The 26,795-nt window shown below is 38.2% G+C and overlaps 1 protein-coding gene across 1 annotated transcript in view; it reads right to left on the bottom strand.

Moving 5' to 3' along the window:
- top2b (DNA topoisomerase II beta) overlaps nucleotides 1-26,795 on the bottom strand; it is a 162,211-nt gene that overhangs the window by 50,861 nt on the left and 84,555 nt on the right. The window contains exons 8-19 of the mRNA XM_048607571.1: nucleotides 21,981-22,154; nucleotides 21,727-21,828; nucleotides 21,487-21,624; nucleotides 19,490-19,628; nucleotides 19,102-19,259; nucleotides 13,645-13,770; nucleotides 10,892-11,002; nucleotides 10,690-10,795; nucleotides 10,336-10,445; nucleotides 8,123-8,215; nucleotides 7,922-8,036; nucleotides 3,660-3,781 (exon numbers count right to left, since the gene is read on the bottom strand). Of these exons, the coding sequence (XP_048463528.1) occupies nucleotides 3,660-3,781; nucleotides 7,922-8,036; nucleotides 8,123-8,215; nucleotides 10,336-10,445; nucleotides 10,690-10,795; nucleotides 10,892-11,002; nucleotides 13,645-13,770; nucleotides 19,102-19,259; nucleotides 19,490-19,628; nucleotides 21,487-21,624; nucleotides 21,727-21,828; nucleotides 21,981-22,154 (1,494 nt within the window). The remainder of the gene's footprint in view (nucleotides 1-3,659; nucleotides 3,782-7,921; nucleotides 8,037-8,122; nucleotides 8,216-10,335; nucleotides 10,446-10,689; nucleotides 10,796-10,891; nucleotides 11,003-13,644; nucleotides 13,771-19,101; nucleotides 19,260-19,489; nucleotides 19,629-21,486; nucleotides 21,625-21,726; nucleotides 21,829-21,980; nucleotides 22,155-26,795) is intronic.

Below are 26,795 nucleotides of genomic sequence, written 5' to 3' on the forward strand. Positions count from 1 at the left end.
TAAGTTCTCCCCATATGGCTTTATTTGAGGAGCCTTGTAAGGAGTCATACCTTAATCATAGCTCCTTACCACTTTAATTGATTCCCTGATCAATACTGCAACATTCTTTGCTCTTATTCCTCCTTCCTTGTCTCACCTGAAGACACCATATCCTGGAATCCTGCCCCTCTCTCAAGCATGCTTCAGTGATAACAATGACACCGTATCCCCATGTTTTAATTTTTGCCCTCAACTCATCTGCGTTGTATTTTTCAGATTCCTTGCACTAAAATAAATACCATTTGGCTCCTCATCTTTCTGAACATTCTCTCTGCTAAGTTAGTTTAAACTCTCCCCAACAACACTAGTAAACCTCTCTGCGAGGATACTGGTCCCATTCCAGTTCAGGTACAATCTATCCACCTTGTACAAATTCCACCACCCCAAAAAACAGCACAATGTCCCAGAAATCTAAAGGCCTCCCTCTTGTACCATTTCTTCAGCTGTACATTCATCTGAACTCTTATTCCTATTCGCTATTGTATTTCCATATTCAATAACACGATACATCTTTAGCTGCTTCAATTACGTTTCCTCCAACACAAGAACAGAACATTCAGCCTGTAACAATAGATTGCAAAGAATATTGACGTTACTCAAATTAGACAATGATCACCTCCAACAAGGAGAATCTAGCTATTTCCCCTTGACTTTCAACAGCATTTCCATCACTGAATCTCCCATCAACATCCTGCATGCTACCGTTATCTAAAAACATAACGCGACTATTCATCTAACTATAAGAAAAGTCACACTGGCTACAGCTAAGAACCTGTAGAAATTCTACAGCGAGTAACACTTTCCAACTCTCCAAAGATTACCTGCTAACTATTAGGCACAAATCAGGAGTGTGATGGAATACTATCCATTTGACTGGATGAGTGAAGCTCCAACAACTCAGGAAGCTTGACATCATTTAAGAAGCAGCAACCTGTTGGATCAGCATGCCACCTGGAACATTCACTCCTTCCACTACTGGTACAGTGATAGCAGAGTATACTGTCCAAAAGACACAACGCAGCAACTCACCAAGGCTCCTTCAACGGCATCTTTCAAACCTGTGACCTTTAACGCTTCGAAAATGAAGGGCAGCAGACATATGGGAATATCCACACAGCTGTTTTTGAATTATAGTCATCATTCCATCATGGCGTCAGGTCAAAATTCTGGAACCCTCTTACTAAAAGCGCTGCCATCGCGCCAACATTAAATGGACTGCAGTGAGTCAAGACAGCAACAGTTCACAGCATCCTTGCAAGAACAAATAAAGATGAACAATAAATACTGGCCCCACTAGACACAGCTACCTTCCAAGAAAGAATGTAAGTGCCAACTGCTGTCAAAGAAGGTAGTTCCAGGATTTTGACACAGCAACAAAGAAGGAGGGAGCGATATTTCCAAGTCAGGATGTGGGACATGAAGGAGAATTTGCAGGTCATGGTGTTCTCACGCATGTGCTGTCCTTGCTTTTTTAGGAAGCAAAGGTTGTAGATTTGAAAAATTGCTGAAGAGACTTTGGCAGGTTGGTCAATACATTTTTTTCAATTCATTCATGGGATGTGGGCATCATTGGCTGGTCAGCATTTATTGCCCAGAGGGCAATTAAGAGACATTGCTATGTTCTGGAGTCACATGTAGGCTGACCAGGTAAGATGGCAGATTTTCTACCCTCAAGAACATCACTAAACCAGGTGGGTTTGTATTGATAATCGAAAATGATTTCTTGGTCACTGTTACGACTTTTATTGCCAGATTATTATTGAATTCAAATCCCACCATCTGCCGTGATGGGATTTGAAACCAAGTACCCTGAATATTATCCGGGCCTCTTAATTAATAGTGGAGTGCTAATCCCTCTAGGGCATCATCTATCCCACAGCTAACAGCTATAGCTATTAGGCACTGCAAGCTGCATGCACAGGTGGTGGACAGAATAACTGAATGCTTAACATAGTGGATGGGGGTGCCAATCAAGTGGGCTGTGCTCTTGGGTGGCACTGAGTTTCATGAATATTGTTGAAGCTACATTCATCTCAGCAAGCAGAGACTTATGCTATATATATGATGGAAAAACTTCAGGGAATCAAAAGACAAGCTACTTGCCACTGGTTTCTCAGCCAAAAGCACGAGCTGTTATTATAGCCACAGTATTTATCTGGCTGGCCCAATTAAGCTTCTGTTGAATGGTGACCCTTGAGCTGTTCATGGTCAGGGGGATTAGCAATGGCAATATCATTGAAACACCTATTAGTTATTTAATGCTCCAACAACATTCCTCAGTTAATGCAACAGGACAGCTTTGACCTGATTGGTGTAATCGACCGGATGCATGTAACCTTATGTGATAACTTCACCAAATTGCCGGGTATGCCTGGATGCTCCAAGTATATTCCAACTGACTGACAGTTGGTTATCTGCATTTACAGTGATAGAGGGTGCAGAAATATGCTCAGCGATGAAACATAACTCTGCTGCTGATGGTCCACTGTGCCTCATGGATGCCAGTTTGAACTGTTAGATATATCTTTAATCTGCCCACTTATAAAATAGTGATGATGGTGTGATGATGGCCTTTGGTCTCTACAAGGCATTGAACTGGTCACTCTCTCCAGTACCATCATGGTCAGATGTATCTCGATCACGAGTGAAGAAGCCAGGCAAGTTATTCCATTTTGTTGGTAATCTCACCACTGGCTGAGCCCAGTCTGACAGCTATGATCTTCAGAATAGATGCTAGTAACCCCCAACCTAAAATATATTTCATGCCCCTGGCTATGATATTCACTTGGAGAAAAAGGATTCAACAAACAAAGGATGGCAATAAGTGATAATCAGAAGGTTTCCTCACCAGCGTTAAATCTGAAGGCATGAGACTTGTAGAGTGTTAAGTCACTCAACGGCCACTACTACCTGACATTCTGGCCCGTTCCAATACTATATGTCCTACCAGCATGTCAAAATGTAACGGAGAAGTCCAAGACATTAACTGCAAGGTATTTTATGAATATAACTGTCAGGCTGGTTAATCTTTGGAACAGCCCTCTCAATGTTGGTACTAGTTCCTGATGTAAGCAAGGAGGATTCTACTCAGACAACTTGGTTGGTTGCACCATCATGTCAAAACACAATGCTGAGGTTTTTTTTTGCAGAAGTTGATGCAACTAAATGGCTCACTGGGCCTCTTCAGAGGCCAGTTTAAAAAAAATTAACCATATTGTTTGGAGACTAAAATCATTATAAAAATCAGAAAGTAAGGAAGGCAGGTTTTTAACCACAAACATTTTAATGAACAAATTGAATGCTTCAATGACAAACAGCCAAATTTGCACTAACACTATCCTTTTACTCCATTTTCTAAAAAGAGGAACTCAACTTCACAAATGGGGTCTGAATTAAGTCTTGATTATAAGTTTGGGCACTTAAACACTAAAGGATTCTCCCTTTAGATACAACAAGAAATGTAAAGGCATTTTCTGAATATAGACAGATGCAAAAACATCTAAATTTACTTCTAAATTTGGGGCTAAGGTACATACAGAAAGAAACTTCAAAACACAGGTCTAATGCTTATTTGGTATGAACTATGAATGCAGGATAGGTTTGTCTGCTTTTTCACTTACCTCACCATGATGATAAGCTGACATTTCAGCCACTGATCCCGCCAACTGAGCAACCTTAACTTCTCGTTTGTCATTTCTCTTGAAGCACGTATATAAAACTTTGCGTTGCCCAGGTTTTAAGCCTGAAACAAATGTATACAAATCTTACAATACAGGAAACTTTGTTTTAACCAGCACCTTGTGAACCAGTAAAAATCATATGCCTCAACATCAGAAAGTTACTGTATTACTGCGAACTCTATGATGTCCGAGTAGTCAGTTGACGGTGCGAGAGAAGGCACTCTGCTGGTAAGTTTTATTTAATGAAAAACTGCATCATTATTTAGGTACTTTATTTACAGAATAAATCACAACAGTGATGTGTATACCCCTGCATTACATTTCTATCACTTAGTGTATGTTTTTACATTAATTACATGAACCAATTGATCAACTGGAATACTTGATCAACCAGGCCACTCCTGGTCCCATAGGTTCTGGTTTAAAAAAGAAGTTTGCTGTACAATTTAGTTCAGTAAAAACTAGAAAATTTCAAGAGAGGGGGTGGGGCCTTCTTTAGACATAGGAAGGAGCAAAAAGTATCGCTGAAGTCTATGAATTCTGCTGTATCATGTTAAGCACTCATGGAACTGGACACTGCTGAAGCATCAGCATTTATCGCTCATCCATAATTCTCCTCAGAAGTATTGGTGGTAAGGCATTGCTGTAGTGCATGTGGTGTAAGTACACTACTAGTGCTGTTAAGGAAGGAGTTCCAGGATTTTAATAGTGACAGTGAAGGAACATCAATTTAGTTCCAAGTGAGAATGATTTGTCACTTGGAAGAGAACTTGTAGGCAGTGTTTTTTTTTAAATGTCTACAGCCTTATCCTTCTGGGATGCAAATGCCACAAGTTTGGAAGGTATTTCTGAAACAACTTGGTGAGGTGCTACATGCACCTTGTAAATAGTAAACATTGCCGCTACTGGGTGTCGGAAATGAAGGCACTGAACATTTAAGGTGAGGCTGGGGTACCAAGCAGGCTGCTTCACCTTGAATTATGGTGATCACCTTGAGAGTTGTTGTAGCTCTCCTCATCATGCAAAATAATGAGTAGTTCACACTCCTCATTTATGTTTAGTAATTGGCGGTCAAGCTTTAGAAGTAGGAAATGAACTACTTGCCAAAGAATTCCCAGTCCAGTCAAGTTTCTGGTCAACAGTAATCTCCAGGATGGTGATGGTGTGGATTTAGTGACAGCAATTGGATTCAATGTCAAAACATTATTAAATTAACCCCTTCTGGGGATGGTCAAAAAACACAGAAGATAGGAGCAGGACGCAGTCTTTTGGCTTTTTGTGCCTGCTCTGCCATTCAATATGATCATGACTAATCATTTGACTCAATACTCTGGTCTTGCTTTCTCCCTATACCCTTCAGCCCCAAGAACTATATACAAATCCTTCTTGAAGGAAGCATTCAATACTTTGGCCTCAACAACTTTCTTTGGCAGATAATTACACAGGCTCACCACGCTCTGGGTAAAGAAATTTCCCTTGGCATAAATCACCTGCCAATTGAGTGTTGTAAATGTTAATTTCTTTTATCAGTCCAAATATTTCTGTATTTAAGTTTAAACTGCTTCAGTTTCTAGAGTTGTGAACAATACTGAATGTTATGCAATCATCTCTTTTTCTGACTTTATGATTAAAGGAAGGTCATTGGAGCAGCAGCTAAAGACAGTTGAGTCTGCGACACTGCCCTGAAGAACCTCTGCAATAATGTTCTAGGGCTGATATGAATAGTACCTGACAATGAACAATCAGGACCATTTTCATCTATGTTAGGCATGACGCTAATCGCTCGAGAACATTCCTTCCAATTTCTGCTAACACGATTTTGCTACAGTTCTTTCATGCATACTTGGTCAAATGCTGGGCAATCACTCTAAGTTCACCTCAGGAGTTTAGCTCTTTTGTATTTCTTTGGACCTAGTCTGTAATGCAGGCTAAGAGTGAATTAGCTTTGGCAAAACTCAAATTGAGTATCTGTTGGCAGATTATAGCCAAGTAGGGGCCACCCAATAACATTTTTGACAGGTCCTTCTTTCTCTGTGCCGATGCAAAGAAACTGATGTAGCAGGCACAAATGAATTTGCCTTGTTTCTGAACAGAACACAGCTGAGCATTCCACATTTTTGGATAAATGCCAGTGTTGTAGTTACACTAGAACACCTAGGCTAAAGACCCAGATACTTCTGGAGCACTGGGGACATTGTTCAGGATCCACAGCTTTTTCTGTATCCAGTAAACATTGCTATTTCTTGATTAAAAGTATACTGAATTGGAATAGTTGAAGATTGGAATCTTTGATGCTGTAGACTTCTGTAGGAGATGGAGATGTATTTTCCACTTGGCACTTCCGGCTTAACACAGTTGCAAATAATTCAGCCTTATTTTACAACAATGAGGTGGATCTGCCATCAGTGAATGAGAATTATTTTTTATTAGAAGAGTCTGTGCAGAGTCGCTGCTTCTGGCTAGGTGCTTAACTGTCCACCACCATTCACAACAAGGCAGGAATCCAAAGCTTACTCTGATCTCTTGGCTTTGGAATTGTTAACTCTATATAATCGTATGTTGTTTCTGCTATTCAGAATGCATGCTGTCCAATGCTGTAAGTCTATCAGGATACAATCACATTTTTAGTTTGTCTAGTGATGCTCCTGTACACTTCTCATCGAGGAGGGGTTAATCGCAGGCTTGGAGAGATATGGCAGGCAACAAAGTTTACAAATTGTGGTTGAATAAAATTCTGCTTCTGATGATGGTTCATAGAACCTCATGAGCCCTGTTTGAGCTGCCAGACCTGTTCTAAATCTATTCCATTTTGTAAGTGGCCCTGCCCCACAATACACCAGTGGGCACCCTTAGTGTGAAGATAGGCTTTTATCTCCACAAGGATTACAGCGGTTTCTCTTAAAAATTCAGTCATGGGAATGCATCTACAACAGAGATTCTGGACAATGAGGTCATACATATATGTTTCCCCTCTCATTGGCTCCCTTGTCACTTGCCACAGGCCAGATATCTCTTTCAAAACCTGACCAGCTTAGTCAGTAATGGTGCTACCAAGCCACTCTCAGTGATGGACTTAAAAGATCCCCACCTAGAGTTCGTTCTTGTCCTTTCTACTGTTATTGTTTCAATGTAAGTGATGTTCAACATGGAAGAGAACTAATTCATCAATGGTTTTCAGCGAAAAAAGTTTCTTGCTAATGTTTCACTTGATGCTATGAGACTTCATGGGATCCAGAGTCAATGTTGAGGACTCCCAGAATCCTTCCACTTGACTGCATACCACTGTCCTACTGTTCTAGTTCTCACTGAGACAGGACATAGCCAAGGATGGCAACAGAGAAGTCTAGGATGTTGGCTGCAAGGTATCACTGTCAAGCTATTGCTGGACTATGTTGTTGTGCAGCTCTCCGAATTTTGACACAAGTTCTTGAAAAGGTGCCTAAGTCAATGCCAATTCTTTTGTTCTTATTCAGCATTTCTAGAGCTATTTGACATAACTGAGTGACTTATTAGGTCATTTCAAGTCAAACACTTAGTAATGGATCTGGAGTCACAAGGAAACCAGAATGGCTAAGGCCAGTAAGTTCCTTCCCAAAAGAACATTAGTGAGCCAGATTTTTTTGTTTAAAACAATGACCCAGTAGTATGATCATTTCTGAGAATGGTTTTCATCAAATTATTTAGTTTACATTAATCCAGGCGCCACAGTGAGATTTGAACTCGTTTCCCGAATGTTAGTAAGGGCCCCTGAATTACTAGTGCCGCAACATCACAGCAAAAGGATGATTCCACTTACATATTTAACAATCAGAGCTAGGTGGGAAACAAATTTATCAAAAATGAAACAGGTCTAATTCATAAAATTAAAATGATTTTAAATTGTATACAAAACAACAAAAAGTTTACATTATCTCAATTTTTATCATATTTTATCGATAGCTGCTCAAGTCTGAATTCATAAGTTTCCTGCATTTAAACTCCTAACATTAGAGGCCAATAAGCTGGATACAACGGGGAACAAGGAAAGGAATTTTAGATTACATGACTTAAGCTAAAACGAAGCATGGATTTATTTCATTATTTTTAAAAACGTATATGAAGACAGAGGCTTTTGGGCACAATTTGGATAAGTGGGAAATAATGAGATTAAAAAAATCAAAGTTTAATTATATATAGGATAGCTTCAAATCAGAAATACTTACCATCAACAAGAGAAGGAATAGATCTTTCATTGTCAGAATTTGAGAAAAGGATCAATTCTTTGTTGATGAAGTCGTTGTATGTCAAGTGCTTTGTTGCTGTTCCATATAAATATTGCTGTAAATTAGATTTTGAAAAGTCACAACCATAAACACAACAGAACAAAATATCAGCCATTAAGACTACAATTTAACATCACAGACCTCTGGCAGCCCATGTAGCCTTCTCTGTCTTCGGTCTTCCATGAAATTGGTCAACCATTCTTTTCGATCATCTATCTTCTTTTTGCTGAAAGCCTGAGATGTTGTAACATTAAAGACATCTGATAAACTACAGAAGGATGACCATGCTGCAGTGTCTAGTGACTGACTGTTGATGAAATCACAATACTGCTAAAAAAAAAGTATTACCAAATATATTCCTTAAATTATAAAAATCAGTCACAATATGGCCTAACTTAAAATAAATTACCAAATAAACTCTGAATTTAAAATAAAATCATTGTGCTTTTAATCACAGGGATTAATTTGGTACTACACTTGTCGCAATCTTCCAAGAATTCTTAGCTTCTGGAAAGGTCCCAGAAAATTAGGAAACTGCCCAGGTATTACCCTTATTCAAAGAGTTAGTGAGACAAAAAAAAACATGTAACTATTGGCCAGTTATCTTTACATCTGTCATTGGGATAATGTTAAAGGCTACTATAAAGGATTAGACAGTAGAGCATTTAGGAATAATAATACAATCAAGTAGTCAGCATGGCTTCATGAAGGAGGTCATGCTTGTAAAATTTATTACTGCTCTTTGAGGAGGACTTCAGGATAGAGGAACCAGATGTAATATATTTAGGTTTCCAAAAGGCACTCAACAAAGTACCCTATATGTAAGGCTACTTAATAAGAGCCATGGTTTTGGGGGCAGCATCTTAGCATGGAATAAGGATTAGCTAACTAATAGAAGGTAGAAAATTGGGATAAAGTGGGTATTTCAGGTTAGCATTCCTAGACTAGTGGAGTGCCAAAGGGATCAGTGTTGGGACTGCAATTATTCACAATAAGATACAAATAGCTTGGATGAGGGAAGTGAATGCACTATCACCGAGTTTGCAGATGGCACAAAAATAGGTGAGAAGGCAAGTAGTGAAGTAGTGAGGATGACACACAGACTCTAAGGAGGAATACAGACTGGTTAAGTGAGTGGACAAAAACTTGGCAGATAGAAAATACCATCGGAAAAAGTGAAGTTGTGCACTTTGGTAGGAAGAAGAAAGGAACGAAATATTATTGAAATGGAGAAAATTCAGAAAGTTGCAGCACAGAGGGATTTGTAAGTCCTTGTGTGAATCACATAAAAGCTTGCATCAAAATTAATGGCTGACAGGGAAAGCAAATGCAAGATTGGCCATTCTATCAAATGGTGTATAATCAAAGAGACACCTTGCTAAAATTATACAGGCACAGGTCAGACCACAGCTGGAATACTTTGAAAGAGTGTTTTGGTCCCCTTACCTAAAAAGGTATACTGGCACTGGAGGTAGTTCAAATAAGGTTTACTAGATTGATTCCACATTTGGAGGGTTTTTCTTGAGGAGTTTGCATAGGTTTGGTTTGTACTTATTGGAGTTTAGAAGAATGAGAGGAGACCTTATTGAAACATAAGATTCTTAGTGAGCGTGACAGGGTAGATGTCGAATCATTCAGCTTGCTGAGTTTGCACCGACCCTCTGAAAAGCATATCATCAAGACCCAGTCTGCCACTCTAACCCCTTAATTACCATGACCAATCCACTGAACCTGGACACCAGGACTGTAGGAGGAAACAGTGCACCCAGAGGAAACCTATGCAGAGATGAGCAAATGTGCAAACTCCACACAGACAGTCAACCAAAACTGGAATCAAACCCACTGTGAGGCAACAGTGCTAACCAATCAGCCACTGTGCTGCCCACATAGAGACTGTTTCTGTTGCGGGACAGTATGACTACAACACACAAACTCAGAGCAAGGGGTCATGTATTTAAAACAAAGATGAGAAGGAATTGTTTCTCTCAAGAATGTTGCAGATGTGGAATTCTTTATCACAGAGAGGTAGTGAGGTGGAGCCAGAATATATTCAAGGATGAATCAGACAGATTTTTAATCTGTAAGGGAATCAAGGGTTATGGGGATAAAGCAGGAACTTGGAGATAAGGATTATTAGATCAGCCACGATCGGTTTGAATGGCAGAGCTGACTCGATGAGCTGAATTGCACACTTCTGCTCCTACAGTTTATGGTCTTATGGGACCACAATGTTTAAATACAGGATTTATGCTGAATTTGACCTGTAAGTTTTGGGTTTGCCCTGAAACCTTTTAGTTGAATTTATATAAAAGATTGACAAGTTTTATTTTCTATAATACAGTTATCCATAATACCAGGGTAATTGCAGCATCATCCTCCGGGCCATTGTATCTAAACATTACGCGATGCCTGTCCATATCAGCAAAGTATTCTTTTGCTTCTTTTGATGTACTGGTACCGAGACCTGTGAGAGACATCATATATTACAGTCATTTTATACGTGCATTTACTATGATTATTACTTAACATTAGCTCTATTGGGTACCTGCGATTGGCAGAATGAAATTCAACTCCAGTTCGATAGTATATCAGCATTAAGAGAACTTGTTGGCAGCTGTGCAAAAATACAAAATTACTAAATTAAGTCACATTTGCCCCCACCTCCTTTTACTTTTGACTGTTTATAGCAGAACTTTTATGTTACAAACCTTTGTAGTATTTTACTTTCCAAGATTTGTTGTTCTCTGCTTGTTTTTTCCATTCATCAAATTCAGGAATGCTGTAGAATGCCAATTCTTGTTTATTTTTGGTAGCCTGTATGGAAAAATAATATTAAAACCATATTTTTAAACAACAATTATAATACAGAATATTCTGTGAAAACTGCGGTAATCTGAAGGTTGAACTAGCCTTTACAATAGGTGTAATGAATTCCTCCAAGAAATGGTGTCGCAACAGAGATGGCCAGTTATGATGGAAGAAATTAATCAGCAAACCTTTGATATGAGAGCCATCCTGATCCTGTAACATTTAAAGATATACAAATGTAATATTAGTCAATGTGATAAGCAGTCACAATTCACTGACTACAAAACAGAAAGTTAATTAAATCTCCCATAACAATTAGAAAGAAGGCAGAACACTGTGCAAGAAATGAGGGCCTTGGCTACAAGTAGGAGAGAAGGTGACAAACTCTCTTTCTAAAAACAAGGTTGGGTGGGAAGGCTGTCTACAGGTTTTCCGACCATGACTTAATTGGGTGGACGTGCAAAGGGGATTGGATTTCTGCACCCTTCAATCCAATTAAATGCCCCCATTGCCACAAAGACCACTAAGGGAGAAGACGAGATTCTATTCCAATCTTTATTACATGTGTCATACAAAATGTTTTTCTTCTTTCTGATCTGCAACTTGATCTATTTTCCTTTCTCTCAAAACCTGAATTTCTCTTATTGATATAACGCTAACTATTCACGTTCGTTCAATGCATTCTCTCCATTTTAGGATTCCATAATCCATAGTATCCAAGTAGGGAGCAGCACTGTCACAGGGAGCACAAATAGCAGAAAATATTTACTTTAGTTTAAATTTGCTCATGGGACGTGGGCTTCAATAGCTATGCCAACACTTATTGCTCATCCCTAACTGCCATGGAAATAATGGTGCCAAGTTGTTTTCTTGAACTGCTGTAGCCCTTAGGGTGAAGGGACACCCACAGTACTGTTGGAAAGGGAAAGCTATGACTTTGACCCAGCAAAAATGAAGCAAGTCAGGACAGTGTGTCCTTGGGAGGGGGGAATTTATAGGTGGGTAGTGCTCCCATGTCTGTTGCCCTTATCCCTCTAAATGATTTGAGGTCAGGAGCTTGGAGGGTGTATGTCAAATGTAGATGTGTCTACACTGCAGTGCATTTTGTAGATGTACACACTGTTGGAATGTACATCAGTGATGAAGGAAGGGAATAAAGTGAACTGGCAGTGGTTGAAGAGGCAATCATCAAGTGAGCTGCCTTCTGGTTAACACTGTCGAGGATCTTGAGTGTTAATGGAGCTGCACTCATCCAGGAAAGTGGAGAGTATTCCATCACACTCCTACTTTGTACTTTGACAACATTGAGACAATAGGCGATGAGTTACTTGCTGCAGAATCCTAGCCTTTGATATAAATGCTGTGGCTACAAGAGCATAAGACCAATGGTCACCCACTGCCCTGGATGTTAATAATGTGGAATTCAGCAACGGTAATGCTGTTGAACTCTCAGGGGCAATGGTTATATTTTCTCAGTGTAGATGGTCATTGCCTAGCAGTTGTGTGGCACCAATGGTCATTGCCACTTGTCCAGCAGTGGGCTGACATTCTCCAGTTCTTGACCAGCATGAACTGCTTCAGTTCCTCAGGAGTTGTGAATAGTACTGAAAATTGTACAAACACCAGCAACAATCTCCATATTTGGCTTTATGTCAAAGGGAAAGTCATTAAAGAAGCAGCCGAAGATGGATGGGCATAGGACACTACCCCAAGGAACTCCTCCAGTGATGTCCTGAGGCTGAGAAAACTGAACTCCAACAACCACAAACATCTTCCTCTAGGCCAGGTACGATTTCAACCAGAGTTTTCCCACTCTTCCAGTTTTGCTTAGACTCCATTATGCCATACTTAATTGAATGCCACCTTCATGTCAATGGCACTCACTGTCCCCTCACCTCTGGGAGATCAGTTATTCTGTCAGTGTTTGAACTAAAGCTATAATGATATCAGGATCTAAGTCCTTCTAGCAGAATCCAAACTGAGCCACTTAGAATCACAGAATCCCTTCAGTGCAGAAAGAGGCTATTTGACCCTTTGAAGTGCACCCCACCCAGATCCCCATAACCTAGCATTTACCACAGCTGATTCACCTAGCCTGTACATCCCTAGAAACTAGGAGCCAATTTAGCACGGCCAATACACCTAATCTACACATTATTAGACTGTGGTAGGAGAGTGAAGCACTTGGCAGAAACCCATGCAGACATGGAGAAAATGAACAAACTCCACACAGACAGTCACGCAAGGCTAGAATCAAACCAGGTCCCTGGTGCTGTGAGACAGCAGTGCTAATTACTGTGCCACCATGCTGCTCAATTATTCCTTTGGAAGTGCCACCTACAGCATTGTTGACAACCTTTTCCATCTCTTAACGATAATCTAATAAGACTAATAAGTTGTAATTAATGGGTTGGGTTTGTCCTGTTTTTTGTGCAAAGAACGTACTTAAGCAATTCTTCACATTTTTAGGTGTCATCGAAACGGGACAAGAACACCCTGACGAGGGATAAGGCTATTCCCGAAGGGCACATTTTTAGTACCATTGCTGGAACGTTGTCAGAACCAATAGCCTTTGCAGTATCCAAGGCCTTCAGCCATATCACACAGGGTGAATCAAATTTGCTGAAGATGGAGATCAATAATTAATGTCACAGCTTGCTGAGTGCATACTGGCTGCCAGGTAATCTATTGCACAACAGTGACTGCACTTCAAAAAGTGCCTCAAAACGTAATACCACAGGAGATTTATTAGTACACTGAATGTCTGCATGCAGCTGTATTCTACTGCTCACAAATCAGGTTTTCTATAATTTTAAAAAGAATTTTTTTTTGTTTCAATTAAGACTCATTCAGACCTGATCAGTCATGATCATAATCTTGCCATAGCGAAGAGATTTCAGAGACTCTGCATCATCATAACTTTTCTTGTATTGAAGGCCAACTATCTTGATAATGTTGTTGATTTCTGCATTTTCCATTATCTGCATTACAAATAGTCATATTCACGTTTTTAGTAGAATTGCCATATTTCACAACTTTCATGTTATTAACAGATTGAAACAGTGAAATACAATTTTATGATTCACACACACACACACACATCCCCCCACACCCACCCACCCTATCCGTTATAGTTTTTGAGATAATAATTAGCTACTTTACATAAATTCCAACTGGAACCTGAAGAAATGTCCTAAAATTAATCAAACAATTGAAATTTTGACAAATTTCAGATAGCAAATATACTTACAGTGAAGGGTTATCTACATCTGGTACGTATCTAATATTTAACTGTCTTTTTAAAAAATTTACCTGTACATCTGAAAGTTTACTTGTAGCATTAATGACACAGAATATGACATAAAACTGTAAAGACCAGAACTTCCTACTTTTCTGTCTTCTTTAATGTGGACTGAAATGGGGAAAGCGGCACTTTAAAACCAAGGATTGTGAAAGGAATTACGACACTTTTTAAAAGCAAGTTAAATTTAAACTCAATATAAGTCATATTTACACTGTTGCTTTCTTCAATTAGTGGGGAAGTCTGTTTGCCGATAGGCCAACACCAAGGAGTACATACAAAGTAAGATTAGCATGAAAAAAGAGGTAGCCAATTGGCTTGGCGAGTTGTAACCAACTGTGGATGACAAAGGCGACCGGCCAAACAACTATATGATTGGCACGTGAGTAGTTGAACAACGTGTGGGTGTGCATGATACTGGCAGAAACCTTCAGATCTCCATAAGGGAGGATAATGCATCTTTCTCTCTAGTAAAATATCTAAAGCCTGAAGCACGCCAATTTATTTTCCCTCACCAATTGCTGTGGCCTTAAATCAGTTAACTATAAGACTTTACAGTTAATGTACCAATCGCCTGTGCCTCCTGTGAAGAGGTGAAAGACACCTGAAGAGAGACTGAACAGCAGCAAGGGATAATAGCAAGCAAAAGCATCACCTCAGCAAACCCTGTGAATTGGGGCCACTCACCCATATCTGCCTACAGTACAATGTTTTCTTTGTCTGTGTATGGAATTTTAGAAGAACATTTGAATTTTAACTGGTCAAGTTATAGTCTAAGAGGTCACAGTTGTTTATCTGTGGCTTGAATCTATTAATTTATAAGCAATACTGAGTGGGAATCCTTCATCTTAAAACCTCAGGACCAGCCTGTGTTCAGATAAAGAATATCTTTGGTTTTCGGGTTCCATTAGGGTACTTAGGAAAAGAAAAGGACTTTTCTTGTATGAAACAATCCCAATTTCGTAGTGTGCAGTTGTAGCCTGACACCACATATTAGCAACTGTACTACCATTTAGCTGTTTCAAAAACATACTGCAAATACTTTAAAAAAACTGCTATGAAATGCTAGAACTATCTGATCAATCAGGCAAAACTTACTGAAAATGTAACAGAATTAACATTTCACATTCTGGTGAGGTATCAACCCGAAATGTTAATTCTGTTTCTCTCAACAGATACTGCTCAACCCCTAGAGCATTTCCAGGTTTGTACTACTAGCCGTTGACTGGGAGGAAAAGATATGGCAGCCTACACAAAACCAAGTTAAAAGTTATCTTGCTTTTAATAGATAAACCTTCACATGAACAAGTAAATGCAGCAACTAGATTTAGGAACAGACACCTGCATCTTATTTAGGATAACTGCAATGTCTAATTCAATGGGTTACTTCCCCGTTGCACACAGAATTAACTAGCAGGAATAATCATTCACCATTTTAAAGAAGGTTAAAGGATAAACCTGGTCATTTCCACTCATTCAGTTTAATGCTAGCGGTTAGGTAACTTCTAAAGGTAATATCAGCTATTTGGTAAGTATGAACTAATAAATTAAGTCAGCAAATTTCATTTGACTAACTTGATTGACATTATTTGAAGTAATGGAGAGGATTGTAGGCAGAAGTAGTATATATGAATATATGAATAGGCGCACATATGAATTTTCAAGAAGTTGTTTGAGTGAATACTACATAATAAAAAAAGCCTATGGAATTACAGAGATGCATGGATATAAAATAGGCTAAGGAGCAGAAAGCAGAGAGAGTAAAGGTGAAGAGTTGCTTTGCAGACTAATGGGATGTTGCAATGGTGCCCCAAGGGTCAGTGCTGGGACCATTCTTCTTTTGATATACAGTAAGGAATTAAAGTATGGTTTCTTTAGTTGAGGTTAATTGTAAATACATTCTCCAAGGAGAAACAGCCACATGGTCCAGGTCAAAAATAAGGTTTTATGTTTATGGTTGTTTTTATGGCTAAAAGTTGATGTAAATGTAGGCTAACGTGTGAAAATGCTTTGAGGCAAAAGGACATAGCTATGCTTTAAATTGGTTTAGCTTTGTAATTTAAAGTGAGTAAAAGGCACATATATATTAGTTTTGCATGTTTCTTCTGAGCTTAATCTCATTTTAGGTATCAAGAGTTATTGTGCCATCACATGTGGTTCTTTGAGTTAAACAATATTGATTGATTTTGCAGAATACTTAGATGTACAAGTGGGACATTTGGGATGGTAGTTAATCATGGGGGTGGGGGGTGACACTACATTCTTCAAACAGATACAAATGGCTTTATTGGTGACACATTGACAGCAAAGATGTAAAAAAAAAATGTATACAGATAAGTTGTTACAAAAAAAAAGTTATTTTACAAAGTGACTTGCACAAAGAATGAATCAGGAGACAATAGGAAGTGATATCACTAAGGTGACCATTATTTTTGAAGAAACCAATTAGGAATTGGACATATACTTTTTAGCAATCCGAGATTGATCATGTGCTATCTCGAGCATTGGTAAGTCAATTAAGTTCAGGGTATCCCTGATCATGCACATGAGATTGTGGATAGCAAGAATGAGTAAGTGATGATACTTAGTGGTTTGATGCACAGAAAGGAAGACTAAAGACAGAAGGAGAATTTCAGTCAACAGAAGAGAACACAAGACAAGAGCCCAGTCAACCAGAAACATGTGCCAGTGACCCAGAGTAGATGAACTGAAAAATAATTTTTATTAACTACCATTTCTTTGATATTTGTTTGATAAATTGAATCAATTCATTGAAACTCAAATGTATTTGTCCCTGGAATAGGTCTTGTAATTAATCATGACTAGCAAATTTTTAGATTGTAAACTGAGTTGAGAGAACCAATCGTAATTGACGAAAGTCTTAAAATTAAAAAGTGAACCCCAGAATCTTACTACACAGAACCTGAACTTTACTGAAGTGAGAGACATGTTGCTGAAATTTTTCACTTTGCAATGATCAGGACAAATACAAAATGCTAAATTTAAAAAAATGATGACAATTTATACTACAGGAGGAATGAATGCTAACTAGTTGGCAGGTTGACTGTGATTGACTGAGGCATTCCATGCTAAAGTCAATAAGGAACTGTAGGCTACTCAAGCTCCCTGGTAATTCAAACAAAACATGCAAAGTTTTAACATATTTATTTGTTTCTTTAGGCACACATTGTCTATGTCATACCCAACAACAAACAGACCTGCTTGCAGAAAACAGATCCATAACCTGCGAACATACGTCACTTCTAGCAGCAAGTGGTAATGAGCCATATTACAAGTTTGACTAATTATTTTAAATTAGCTGCAAGTATAGCTATATGCACAAATCACGAACGCACTTCATTGAGAGACAGAAAATATCATTTTAGACACACAGCAGCATCCAGTTATTGGAAAATACCATTTGTGTTACCACTCCACATGAAAAGCTGCCATTTTTAGACTTGGTCTACATTAAATTACCCTGGAAATACAACATACCTTGAAAATTTGCTACAATTTGGTTATATGACAAACAAAGTTTATCTCGAAGGTTGACACTTATAAAAAGCAATATTGAATATGGTCAATGTACATTCACAAAGTGGACTTCAGAAAGTCAGGTGCCTTTTTGGGCTTCTGTGCAGACAGTTAGTCATCTGAACATATCTCTGGGAAAATTACTCAAAAAGCAAATGGTCTTCCCAAGTGCTGATTGATTTACCTCCGCCACTTCAATGAAACACACTTAAAATGACAATAGTTACTAGACCTGCTAGTGCAAGAGATTGATTTGATTTGAAATCCTTTTAGTGGGGATGGTCCTCGCCAGAATATTGATGCAATATCAAGCATTATCCTACTGCATGTCAACTACATTGTCTACACAATGAATTGAATCCAATGAAATACATTGACACTGTTACTTTTGATTGAAATTAGCCAGAGAAGGAGCAGATTCCTTGTTAATTCACAAATACAGCCCAGCCAGTCAGTCAGTCTGGCATCAACACCATCAGATGAAGAGAGCTCATTCAAGAAAAGAAGAAAACTCTGCCTCAAAAAGACAGTCATTTTAGACAGTGAAGAATGGATAATTCCTTATGCCTGAAAAATCATATGACTTCACTAGAGGCTTGAATACAATTATAGGTGAGAAGCCAGAAACTTCCAAATTCCTTTTGACTTCACCAGAGAAAATCTCTCAGGCCTATAAAATTTACAGCTACGATGTAAAGAACTGTGCAAACGCTTTTTCTTTACCATCTCAACAATTTAAATGCAGGTTATATTTTTGTAAGTCATAATTTCTTGTGTTTGTGAGTCATAATCAATGTGTTTGAGGAATGGTTTTGCTCTGTATCATTTACACTTTAGATATTGTCAAAGATAAGCATTTAGCTTTCTTCTGCTTTGAATTTACAAGAAAGCCTATCTTGTGTTTGTTCTTTAAATAGAGCACTCAACAGTGTTAAAACACTCAAAACAACGATAGCTTGTTACAGTTAGCCAAGTAGTGAGAAAAGAGGAAATTATTGCATATGTTTCACTGTTTGCAACACAGTTTATGCATGCGTTTTCAAGCTGCTACTACGCAGTGTCTTCATTAATGGTACTCTGCATTATTGGGATGCTTCTATCAGTCCAAAAATTGACACATTTGAAAAAGATTGCCTCTGAATTTCAGTGCAAATGAGAATGATGCATATTCTGAAAAAAAACTGTGGAGTAAGGACTGATCCGGGAGATATCAAGGATACAAGCATCATAACATTAAAACAGTAACCATCCAAAAATATATACTCCTTCATTTGCAAATATCTCTCCCAACATATGGGCCAATATAAAATGTACAGTTCTCTTAATTAAGATGCTCCTAATCTCAATATAACTGTCAAGTCTCAATAGCTTTACTCAGTTGTTTTCCATACAAGAGACAAAAAGGCAAATCCTTCATTTCTGTGAAACCATATGGATACTTAATTTATATTGTACCACCGCTGGATGGTCATACCTGTTTATGTGAAGCTTCTCGAACATTGAGAATTTTACCCCTCAGTGGGAACACACCATATCTGTCACGTCCAATGACAGCTAGGCCTGACACAGCCAAGGATTTAGCTGAATCTCCTTCAGTCAGAATCAACGTACAGTCTGAAGAATGTCTGCCACCTGATCAAATATACACATTCACACAGAAATCCTTTAACTTGTAATTAATTATTAAAATGTTGCACTAATTTATGTCAGAGAGAGAAATTTTGACAGCTACAGTTAAAAACATGAAATAGATTTTCACTGGTGATCACAATAAAAATCAACCATTCTATTTCTAACAAGTTATAAATGGCAGCTTATGTCATCACTATTGTAATAAATATGTAAGCAAACAAACAGTTTACCTGCGTCATTGGCATCATCCAATTTTGGAATGCCTTTGATTTTGCTGTGTTTTACAGACGAACATTTCTTGTTCAGTTGGGTCTGGGCTTTAAATTTGACCCAATTCAGTATACTTTCAACAATTCCACAGTTGTTTGCCTAAAAGGGTCGAAGAAATTTTATCCTATTTAAAATAGTTTGTAAAAGACAATATTGATGCAAATATATCAACTTAATTTTAAGCATATAAAATAAATGTGACCAAGTAAAATTGAACAATCCCGTCCCCAAGAGAATTATCCTGGAGAGAAACAAAGGAAAGGACGCTTAACTACAGTGCGAGATTTAATAAAGGAAATCAAAACTTTGGTTGCAAACATGGATTCTAAGGAGTTCCTTTAAAACTCAAGAGGTGAGGTAGTGAGGAATACAGAGAGTTGAGAGATTAAAGCTGCTTCCAATACTAGCAAGAAATAGACTGTGGTGGATGGAGGAGGAGAAGAAAGGAGGAGATATGAAGAGGCATGAAGTGATAGTGGAGAATGAGACAGCTGTCCCTCGATTCAAGGATGACATCTGTTCAAGGTCACAGGTTTTTGCCATGGACCTTCACGTGACTGAACAGGTTGATCGCAACCTGAAAATCTTTGGGTACATAAGGCAGGATGTCCATGAGTTACTGGGATCTGAAGTGCCTCTGTTGCTGCTCTGCTTCATTACTAGAGCTTTTGGATGCAAAACACGACGCAGCTTAAATGGAAAAATTATCGCCATTTGGAACAATTGATAGATAGCGAGCTACTCAAATGTCAATGCTGCTAGACTTCAATAAAGAGCTTCAGTGTCTGAAGCATCTTCTGTGGTTGGAGATTTCAGAATGAAATTTTGAGGCTCAAGCTCTTACAAGGGAGGGGCTAGCGAGTCAACATGAAGAGAGGTACGATAGATGAGTGAAAGATAGTGTTGAACATGGTGAATGGCTTAACTTCAGGAAAGTTTTAGTTTATTAGAAGTGAAGGACAGGTTTGATATGGAGGGCATTGGAAAAAGTAAGTTTGAGAAATAGAATTGCAGTTTTGCTGGGAAAAAAATTTCAAAGCTTTTTGTCTTGCATTCATCAGAACAATCTGCAAAAATACCAATTTCAGAGGTAAAAACCAACATTTATTCTGTATAAGAGAAATGAGATGACTAATAGCAAGTAGACTCTGATTGGTAAAGGCGGTACCATGAAGAACACACCAGTTAAGGAAGATCAAGAGTTAACGCTCAGGTTTTGTTTAAAATTTTAAACCAGGCTGGTTGACTCTGAATTGTCAAATGAACCAGTTACCTATTTTGTTGAGTTGAAGGAGGAGCAATGCATGTATGCATGCAAGTGTGCCACACCACAAACCTGACTAACAATCCTAAACAATTTGTCAGTGTAATTCTTTGCACACTCAGGATTATCCAATAAAATGTTGCCCAATTGTGAACTCAGATCTAAAGTCTGACGTTGGGTATAGAGATTTGCCTTGATTGCTGTGAGCAGCCGGGGCAAAATACTGATATTATGAAGTACGTCATACGCAAATGGATGGATGGATGAAAACTATAGATTTGGTGGAAAGGGTGGTTCAAAGAAGCTAGTATGACATATCAGGGAAGATCAGGACTCAGTGATAGGGACAGTATATTGGGGGAGTGTGAATGACGGGATGCGAGGTAAGATTGTGGAGGTTGTGACAGTGCTTAAAATGTGTTTGATTATTGGGTCTGCAGCAAACACTTCTGCTCCTCCTACAACTAGGAGTTAAGGCACTTTTATCCCATTGGATCCAGTCCTTCTTACTTCCTTTTATCTGCTGCGTTTCCAATGTCTATGGAATCCAGGAGCGGGAAGCTTCCTACATTAGTTTAATATTTTAACTTCTCTCCCCAAAACCAAAAACACCCATTATTATAGATGGAAATTAACATCAGGTCAACAAATAGAAAATTGCACATGTTTATGCAATAACATTGAAATACTAACCGCTTTAAAGAATCTCTCAGAAAGTACACACTTGGAGCCAAAATTCTTAGGTTGAAGAGTCATATTTTCTTTCGTTTGAGAATCAAACGTTGGATTTTCAATCAGGCAGTTAACAAAGACCCATACATGATTTTTTACCTAAGCACAAAAAGACAATGCACATATATTATTCTTTTTTCCTTAAATTAATGACAAGCTTTCTGATGGAAAGTTTTAAATACAATTCTGTTAAAAACTGACCTGAAAGGGTTTCACTGATACTCCAGCTTTGTTCTTCTTTTTCACAACTTCAATCAGTTTACTAACAATCTGATCTACTACATAATCAGCATGTCTACCACCCTGTGAAAACAGGATCTTTGTTAAATTCAGAAATTTAATTCTAATATACAAAGAAAAAAACTTAAATAAACAAACAAAGTCTCTTCTACTTTCAAAAACCAATGGTTGAACTAATGATAACTCAAAAGGTACACTTGTTCTCAAGTACCAACCTTTGTCGTGGCAATACTATTTACAAAGCTGATTTGCTGGAAGCCTTTCTCACTCATGGTTAGACATACTTCCCAACGATCATTCACAGTTTCATGAACCACCTTCAGTGCAACACCAGTTTCATCCAATTTATCTTTCACATAAAGATCAACATAGCTCCGGAATCCATTTATCTACATGGCAAAGAATAAAACATGAAGTTAAAATCAAACCATATAGCATATTTTTAGGTCATTCATCTGCTTTGCTTTACTTCAAAATCTCTGATCCTATTTTTAAAGTTTGTTGCACATCTTTAGCCTGAGTGAAAACTATTCTTGCCCTAAAATTTTATCATATTCAGCACAATTTTTGTGCTGAAGTCTTGAATGACTACACTTGTTGATAAAAACATGAGGGGCCATCTTATGGTGCAGTGGTTGTGTCCCTATCCCTAGACCAGGAAGTTCAAATCTCATCCACTCAGGAGGTATGTAATAACATCACTGAATAGGTGTATTGGAAAAATAGGTTAGATTTTTTTAAGATATGGTGCTGGGGCAGGGGAGGTACTGAGTGGAGTAGCCCAGAACTATATGGGAGAAACAAAACCTTTATTCTAAGTTTTCACAAGACAAACAAGGAGAGTCATTGAGCCATTTTTTGCTTACATTTCTAGATCATACCTAGAAATCTTTCACCGAGTAGAGCATCCTTAAATACAGTGCTTTGTAACCAAAATTTGCCTCTCACTCATTTCAAGCCTACTTCTCTCTGCATTTTAATTCAAAATTGAATTCTAAGTTTGCCTTCCTTTGAACATTTAACACTTTATACATCTCAAAGTCACCTGTTATTGTGTTTCAAGGTTGAAAGCACAGATTTTTCTAGATTTTACGATGAAATTTATCATTCTTCTAGTTTTTAAAATGTAACCCTTTGTGTCACAATAACCAATAAGTGGATACTCTACTGCAGGCATTTGTTAAGCAAGATACTGACCTGAACAGTTTAAGTACAATTTATGATTTATATTCAATATTACTACACACAAAATTTTTTAAAATTTGTTTTCCATTTCATTTGGACATATTTAGTGCATTGTCATTAATACCTCTACATAATTCTCAACATCACTGAAAGAATGGCTAGGTTGTCCATTTATTTCTATTGGCCCTTACTGTTTACACTCCAACAGTCCCTATTTTGTTCACATATGGTTTAGAAAATACATTGCGTTTTTTCAAGACGTCTCTTCAGGTTCCACTGAAACAGTATCCCCAGATTGGAATCATCTAAAAATTACATGAACTTGCAATGAGCATCTCAACACAAGTTGTTAATGCCAGTCAGACATGGCAAGAATTCATCTATCACCATCTAACACAATAGGAAAATGCAAAAATATAAATTAGGTGAAGGAGAAGACCACTTGGCCTCTTAAGCATGTTCTACCACTCAAGAAGATTGTGGCTGATGCTATTGTTGCTTTAACTTCATATTCCATCTAGACCAGACAACCTTTAATTCCATCATTTGTCATGAATCATTCTATTTCTACCTCAGTCCACCACGGAGCACACCCATCTGAACTACATTCCCCAAACAAGATCACATTGCTTCTTGCCCACCAGCTAATTTCTTATTCATTCCTCAGCTTAATTTTAACCTTCTAATGCTCAATATCTACGAACTGGCCTAAGCATTAAACAGTTTTCTGTCTGAATTCTATCAAAGTACTTTTTGGAATATCTTTTGGATGAGATGTTAAATCCTGTCTGCTCTTCAGGATGATGTGGAGATCCCATGACTTCATTGTGAAGCAAAGGCTAGTTATTCCAGAGTCCTGGGCAACATTTGCCATGCAACTGGCAGCAGAAAAATAAACTGATCCAGATTTTTCAGTCAAAATAGCTAGAGGCTGGATTAACCCTGACATGCTCATCGGAACTCCTTGAAAGCCCCAACACAATGACTGAGAGTAATTATCTGGGAAGTTTAAATTTTTGATGAGCAATTATCTATCAGTTGGAACACCCCAAAAGATGTCTGATTATGAGTCAGAGAGTTGAGAGGGTTTCGATTTATTTAGCTGTATAATTATCCAGGCCATGTTAGACAGATTAAAAGCTATTCCAGCTCTTGGGGACCTGTACAATTGATGCCACAATCCAGATCTAACTTTATAACCAGCTTCCTCTGCCCAGTCCTCACCCCCTCATTCATCCAGTTGTCACGGCACTACCAGAAAAATTGTAGAAAGTCAAATAGATAAGTTTTTGTCTGATCTGTCGGCAATAGGGATTCCAAGCCAGATCAAAAGATTTGGACCAATATTTGGTCATTATCTGTGGGAGCTTGATGTGTGCAAGCTAAATACCACATTTCTCACATCACAACAAGGATTTTATTCAAAAAGTAACTATTTGATTGTAAATTACTTTGAGACATCTGATAGCAAGGCAAGGTGTAACCTTTGGTGGCTCAGTGGTGAGCACTGCTGTCTCACAGCACCAGGGACCCAGATTTGATTCCAGCCTTGGGTGACTGACCACGTGGTGTTTGCACATTCTCCCCGTGTCTGCGCGGGCTTCCTCCGGGTGCTCAGTCCAAAGATGTGCAGTTTAGGTGGATTGGCCATGCTAAATTGCCTCTAGTGTCCAGTACTGGCAGGCTAGGTGGATTAGCCATGGGAAATGCAGAGTTACAGGGATAGGTTATGGGTTGGGTCTAGGCAAGATGTTCTTTGGAGGGTCAGTGTGGGTTCAATGGACCAAATGGCCTGCTTCCACACTGTAGGGATTCTATGATTCTCTATGAACATAACTGCAAGTATTTCTTTTAAAAAAGGCAGGTATGCTATTTTGTAGCGTTCTTAAACAATCTGCTCAAGGATGTCACCTTCTCAAAACATAGTCAAGGAAGTTGTAAAAATAAAGTCTCTTCTTCTGGATGTGAGAATTGTCATTCACTGGATTACAATAATGGAACCAAATGAAAATACCACTGGTAACAGATGCTATTATTTTACTATCTATGAATGTGAAACTAACCGAACTGTAATCATGCATTACCCATTTTATAAAACGTGTATCAGGTTCAGTGGTTTCTAATCTACAAAGAAATTCCCAGCAAGGACTCCTTCATGACACCAACACTTCATTAACCTGGTCTTAGAGAACATCATCATATATTTGACTCAGGTAGATGTTGTTAATTTGGCTGTATTACAAAAAGTGAGTATGAACGTGTTTATAGAAATTTTAATAATCTAATGTAGTGAAAATACAGGTGACTGCAACTTTTAACTAATGTTGGAAAAATGGATATGGATTTAATTTTTTTCTTTTGCTAATTACTCTAAAAAGGTGAGGGAAACCAGCTCTGAGAAAAACATTTAATTAAAAAAAATTTGTTATGCTAATCATAACATTTTAAGGTCTGAAAAACTGGGCAGTGAGCAGAATTTTTTTTTAAATGTCAGTTTGCTTACGAAATGTAAAGTAACAGGGAGGCTAAGAAATGACAGGAATCAGCCTATAGTGGTAAGGAGGTGGTGAAGAAATGACAGGGAATAAGTCTGCATTGAGGAGACATGATTGGATTGTACACAATAATACTGAAGCATATTAGAGAAGGAAGCACATTAGAGAAGGCACAGCAGCATATGAGACAAACTATGCTGCTGTAATGGCTGAGAGGGGAGAGTAGAAGTAGTATAGAACTGGATTACAAAGGTTGAAACTCCATTTCTTCCACATTACTTTCCAATGATGACGTGCACCCTAACGCTGCCAACTTTCCAAACCCAGGGCCTGTAAATGTAACTGTCCATGTTTCACCTCCCAACGTAACACCCTGAAGACTTCCATTCCATTCTTCATATTGCAATTCACACCTATAAAGGAAAAGACCCCAGCAAAACAAAAAGCAAAACACAGAGCTAGAGGGAAAAGTAGCAATAATATTGAGGCAAAAGAAACAGCCACAATGGAGACAATTTGGTAATATTTGTGATTATTTGCCATATGAGACTCACCAATAATTTAAATAGTTATTCCGTTCGCCAAGAAGAAAAGACTCGGTTTAAGTACTATTCTATGAAATCTAGCATTCAAAAAAAATTAGTACAGAAAAGTTAAATTTCAGAAATCTTTTAAATGTTCTTCACCTCATTGTCATGGTCACCAGAGGACAGAGCAGTTTGTTTGAGATATGTCCTCTTCTATGATGCTCAATGCAACATAGCTGGTCAACACTTGTGCAACTTATATATGATAGAGATCAACAATGCCATTTTTCCCAGCTGTTAAGAAACAAATATAGACCAAGAAAGCATTCTGAGGGAAACACTCCTGATGAAACACAGATTCAGAAATGTAGTTATTTTAATCAATCTGTTCAGACATATTATGACACACCTCTGGACCAGGTAGAACTTGAACCCTGATCTTCTGGCCAGAGATGTATCACTTCCACTGTGCTACACGAGTCCCTTGGTCCAAAAATGTAATCCTCTTCTGCTCAATTAGCATAAAAACCAAAAAATATCTAGAGCAGGCACTTTCCCAGCTGGAAACAATAACAATTAATGTAGCTCTTTCTTGTCACCTTTAATGGTACAAGCAGATCCTATAGCTTCGGAGATTTCTTAAGGCAAAAGAAAGTTTATAAGAAAAAAAACAAACTCATGCAAACTGGAGATAATTTGAGCGGCTGATAAAGAAGTGATTTAAAAATTTAGATTTTGTCAGAAGAAATATTGGTTGGAAGCATGGTCCATCAAAACAGCCTATATGTATTTAAGTAATTGAACAAGTATACTTTAAAAAGAA

Source organism: Rhincodon typus, chromosome 2, assembly GCF_021869965.1.
Source record: "Rhincodon typus isolate 14 chromosome 2, sRhiTyp1.1, whole genome shotgun sequence".
NCBI classification, from domain to species: domain Eukaryota; kingdom Metazoa; phylum Chordata; class Chondrichthyes; order Orectolobiformes; family Rhincodontidae; genus Rhincodon; species Rhincodon typus.